General features: G+C 61.2%; 1 protein-coding gene across 1 annotated transcript; it reads right to left on the bottom strand.

Annotated features, from left to right (window-relative positions):
- Positions 1-2,309: 2,309 nt before the first annotated feature.
- GRIFIN (galectin-related inter-fiber protein) lies at positions 2,310-3,509 on the bottom strand. Its single transcript, XM_063708307.1, is given in 3 exon segments — positions 2,310-2,480; positions 2,513-2,791; positions 3,426-3,509. Coding segments are annotated over 3 exon segments (534 nt in total).
- Between the last annotated feature and the right edge of the window lie 375 nt (positions 3,510-3,884).

A 3,884-nucleotide genomic window follows, 5' to 3' on the forward strand; every position in this document is an offset into this window, starting at 1 on the left:
GCCTGGGTGACAGAGCCAGACTCCGTTTCAAAAAAAAAAAAAAAAAAATCAAGTGCCAGCCGTTGTCTAGGCATGCTGTCATCTGAAGTAACTCATTGAGGCAGAAAGATATGCTGAAGGCACTCATTTTCCTGTTTCACAGAGGTCCCCAGAGCTCAGGGCCTTGCCGTGCACAGAGAGTGGCAGAGCTGAGGCTCAAACCCAGGCAGCCGTTCCCAAGTCCAGCTTCCCGTCTCTGCTCTCCTGTCTGTGCCACTGCAGACCTAATACTTTTATTCATCAATTCATTCATTCATTCATTCATTCGAGACAGGGGTCTCTGTCTGTTCAGGCTGGAGAGCAGTGGCACGATAATTGCTCCACCTCCTGGGCTCAAGCAGTCCTGCTGCCTCAGCCTCCTGAGTGGGTAGGACCACAGGTGTGAGCCACCATATCTGGTTAATTAAAAAAAAATTTTTTTTTTTAGTTGGAGTTTCACTCTTGTTGCCCAGGCTGGAGTGGAATGGCATGATCTCGGCTCACCGCAACCTCCGCCTCCCGGGTTTAAGCGATTCTCCTGCTTCAGCCTCCCGAGTAGCTGGGATTACAGGTGTGCGCCACCATGCCTGGCTAATTTTGTATTTTTAGTAGAGACGGGGTTTCTCCATGTTGGTCAGGCTGGTCTCAAACTCCCGACCTCAGGTGATCCACCCGCCTCGGCCTCCCAAAGTGCTGGGATTACAGGCATGAGCCACTACACCTGGCCAATTTTTGTATTTTTTGTAGAGATGGGGACTTGCTGTATTCCTCCAGCGGGTCTCCAACTCCTGGGGTCTCAAGGGATCCCCTTGCCATTGCCTGCCAGAGTTCTGGGATTACAGGCATGCACCTGGCCTAATACTTTCCTTTAAATAACTCACTTGTTAAGGCTAAGTACCTGCTGAGTTTCATCCTAAGCTGTGACGTCACTAGTTTCATGTGGATAAATAATAGATTGGTAGGTGGGCACATAGATGAATAGATAGATGGATGATTGATGTTGATGACAATGATGACGGATATAGATGATATATACATGACAGATGATAGATATTGATGATAGGTAGAGAGAGAGATGAAGAGATGCCCCGTGTTGGTAATTGTAGCAGAATTAACATGCAATTAGGAAATCTCATTGTGTGGGCCCCTGAAGTCACCTTCCCACCCCGGGGCTCTTCGAAGGCTGAGCCCTTCGCATACAGGAGGCAGGAGCCACACTCCCATTGTATAGGTGTGGAACCTGAGGCTGGTTGGGGGGATTTGTGGATGGTCATGCAGCCAGGAGGGGCAGGCCTGGGGGACTCTCCCCACAGTGCTCATGTCCCCTTATGAGGCCTCCGGGGCCTTCCTGCTCCCACCACACACCAGCCTGGCTCTCACCACCACACACACACGAGGCTGCTGGGACAGGCTCACGTCTCCCTCCAGGTGGGACAGGAGAAACAGGAAAGGCCCCTGCAGGAAGTAGGGGGAGAAGGAAGCCTTGGGGCCTCTGAGGAGATGGCTTGGACCAGGCAGGACATGAGTGCCCCAGGGCTGACCCTCCCCACCAGGGCTGAGCTGTGGCAAGAGCCTGAGCCCGGTGGTCCTGGGTGGGGACTGGCCCAGGCCACGCCTGCCCCTGCCTTTCAATCCCCTGGGCCCCGCTGGGATCTTCTGGCCCATGGCAGGTGCCCTCCCCACACAGGATGCCATCCGACACCCCTCCCCGGTCCATCCCGGCCGTATGCGAGAGCTTCAGCATCCTGGTGACAAAGTGAGGGGGTTGGGTCGTCTCTGGAGTGTCGGTCTCAGGGTCCCCCAGGCCCCAGCTTCCAGGGCTGCGTAGCGCCGGCCCCACCTGAGCCTCCCCCTGCCACCCCCTAGCAGCCAAACGCCTGCAGCCTTCTCAGAGTTTATTGAAGGTGGAGCTGTGAGGAGCACACGGGACCACAGACCCCCTCACCCAGCTGCCCCAGGGTGGGACTCCAGGTACCCTGGACATGGGACAAGCCGAGGCTGGCTCCTGGGGCTGCAGGTGCCACTCAGTAGCCCCGGTCCCTGCAAACATCCAAGGCACGCCCCTAGCTCCTGCCCTGCCCATGCACAGACCAGGGTGGGAGGTGGACCGTGGCCCTGCTCCCGTGGCTGGATGTGCAGGGCTGGCAGGGAGAGGAGCAGGGTGGGACGCCAGGCAGACAACCCCTCCCCAGGCGGAGGAGGGTCCCCGGATCAGGGTGAGAAGCAAAGTCCCTGCTGGGGTGGGCAGTGTGGGGCAGGAATGGGCAGGGGCCTGGGTGGAGGCAGGGACTTTACCCCCAGCTCAGGCCCCTCTTGGCCAGCTCCACCTGGGCCAGGCAGTGGTCACTCAGCACGCGCACCCTGGTGATGGCGCCCAGCGGCCTCTGATGGCGTGGGAACTGCAGCACCTTGTGCTCCGGGGCGTAGACGTGGAAGTGCTCCGCGTCCCAGCTGACCTCTATCTGGGCAGACTAACAAGAAGTTAGTCTCGAACCTGGGGTGGACATGGTGCGGGTCAAGAGCTGCAAAGAGCTGGGCCGGCCACCCAGCCCAAGGCCCAGGGAGGGGAGGGCGGTGCCGCTGACCTGTCCTCTCCAGAGTCAGCATGTCCCTGGACCAGCAGGTTCCAGCCGGGGGCCAGGCCGCCCGCACAGAAGGCTTTAGACTGAGTGGAAGAGACAGGGGGACCAGCCTCATGGGGCTGCAGCCTCCTCCCTCCCACCCCCACCCCCACCCCATCCCATCTGTCCAGGAAGGTCCCTGCCCACCCAGCCTGTCCCCAACCCAATGCCAGACATAGGCTAAGGCTCTGTTCGTCTGGTGTCTTTGTGACAGGGTGACCAGGGCTGGGGTGGGAGGGACACGCCTGCCCAGCAGGCCAGCTCTGGGGGGACCTTCACCCTGACGCCCTCTCAGCCCTGAGATCTGATGAGAGGCCAGAGCCCACACCCCATCTCTGTGCAGAGAGAGCATGGGTGGCTCAGGGAGCCCCCAGCCCTGCCCCGTTCTCCTTCTCCAGGTCCAGGGTCTGACCCACCTGCACTGCCATCTGCTCCCAGCCACGGTGGGAGGGCGTGGGGAGCCTGGGGATATAGATGGGGGGCTGGGGTGGGAAGTGCCGGGGGGCTGGGGGTGGGGAGCGCCAGGGGGGCTGGGGGTGGGGAGCGCCGGGGGTGGGGGGCTGGGGGTGGGGAGCGCCGGGCCCCACCCCCGGGTGACTTGGCAAGGTCTCTGGGCCCTTCCCAGCCCATATCTCCCTACCCCTTGGGCCTCTCCCTTCCAGCTGGTTCTCTGTGCAGGCACAAGGGAGATGGGTCACCTGCCCCTACTCCCCCAAGCCCTCTCCTGCCTGACTCTCACCCACTTCACTCCTTCAGGATCCAGGAAAGCAGCCACTCCTTTCTCACTGGGACGGCAAGGTCCAGGCAGGGACCCTGCCCCGGCTCTTCCTCCGGGATCACGGGCCCCTCCAGGGACTCGAACCCTCCCATCCGGCCAAGGGCAGGCTTAGGAGGGGAAGCTTGGCTGCCGACCCCTGCCCTGGCTTCCCGGGTCCCGTCTGACCACCTGGTGCTGCAGGGCCTGTCCCCCAGCCCACCCTGGCCCCTGCCGCCTGCCCCCACCGGCTCAGCCACCCCATGGGGCATACAGCAAGGATTAGGCCGGCGCTGGTCAGCGCATTCCAGGCTCTGGCAGGCGAGGGGAGGGCTTTTCCCACACCCAGGATGCTTCCCACCTCAGGCTGAGCATGGGGGGGGACCAGCTGGGCCCTCAAGGAGGAAGGGAGGTGAGCAGAGAGAGTCTCAGGCTGTCGGGCAGCTTTGGGGCCTCCGAGGACGGGAACCGGCCCGAAGTGGACCTGGAGG

The sequence above is a fragment of the Gorilla gorilla genome, chromosome 6 (assembly GCF_029281585.2).
Source record: "Gorilla gorilla gorilla isolate KB3781 chromosome 6, NHGRI_mGorGor1-v2.1_pri, whole genome shotgun sequence".
In the NCBI taxonomy this organism is placed as follows: domain Eukaryota; kingdom Metazoa; phylum Chordata; class Mammalia; order Primates; family Hominidae; genus Gorilla; species Gorilla gorilla.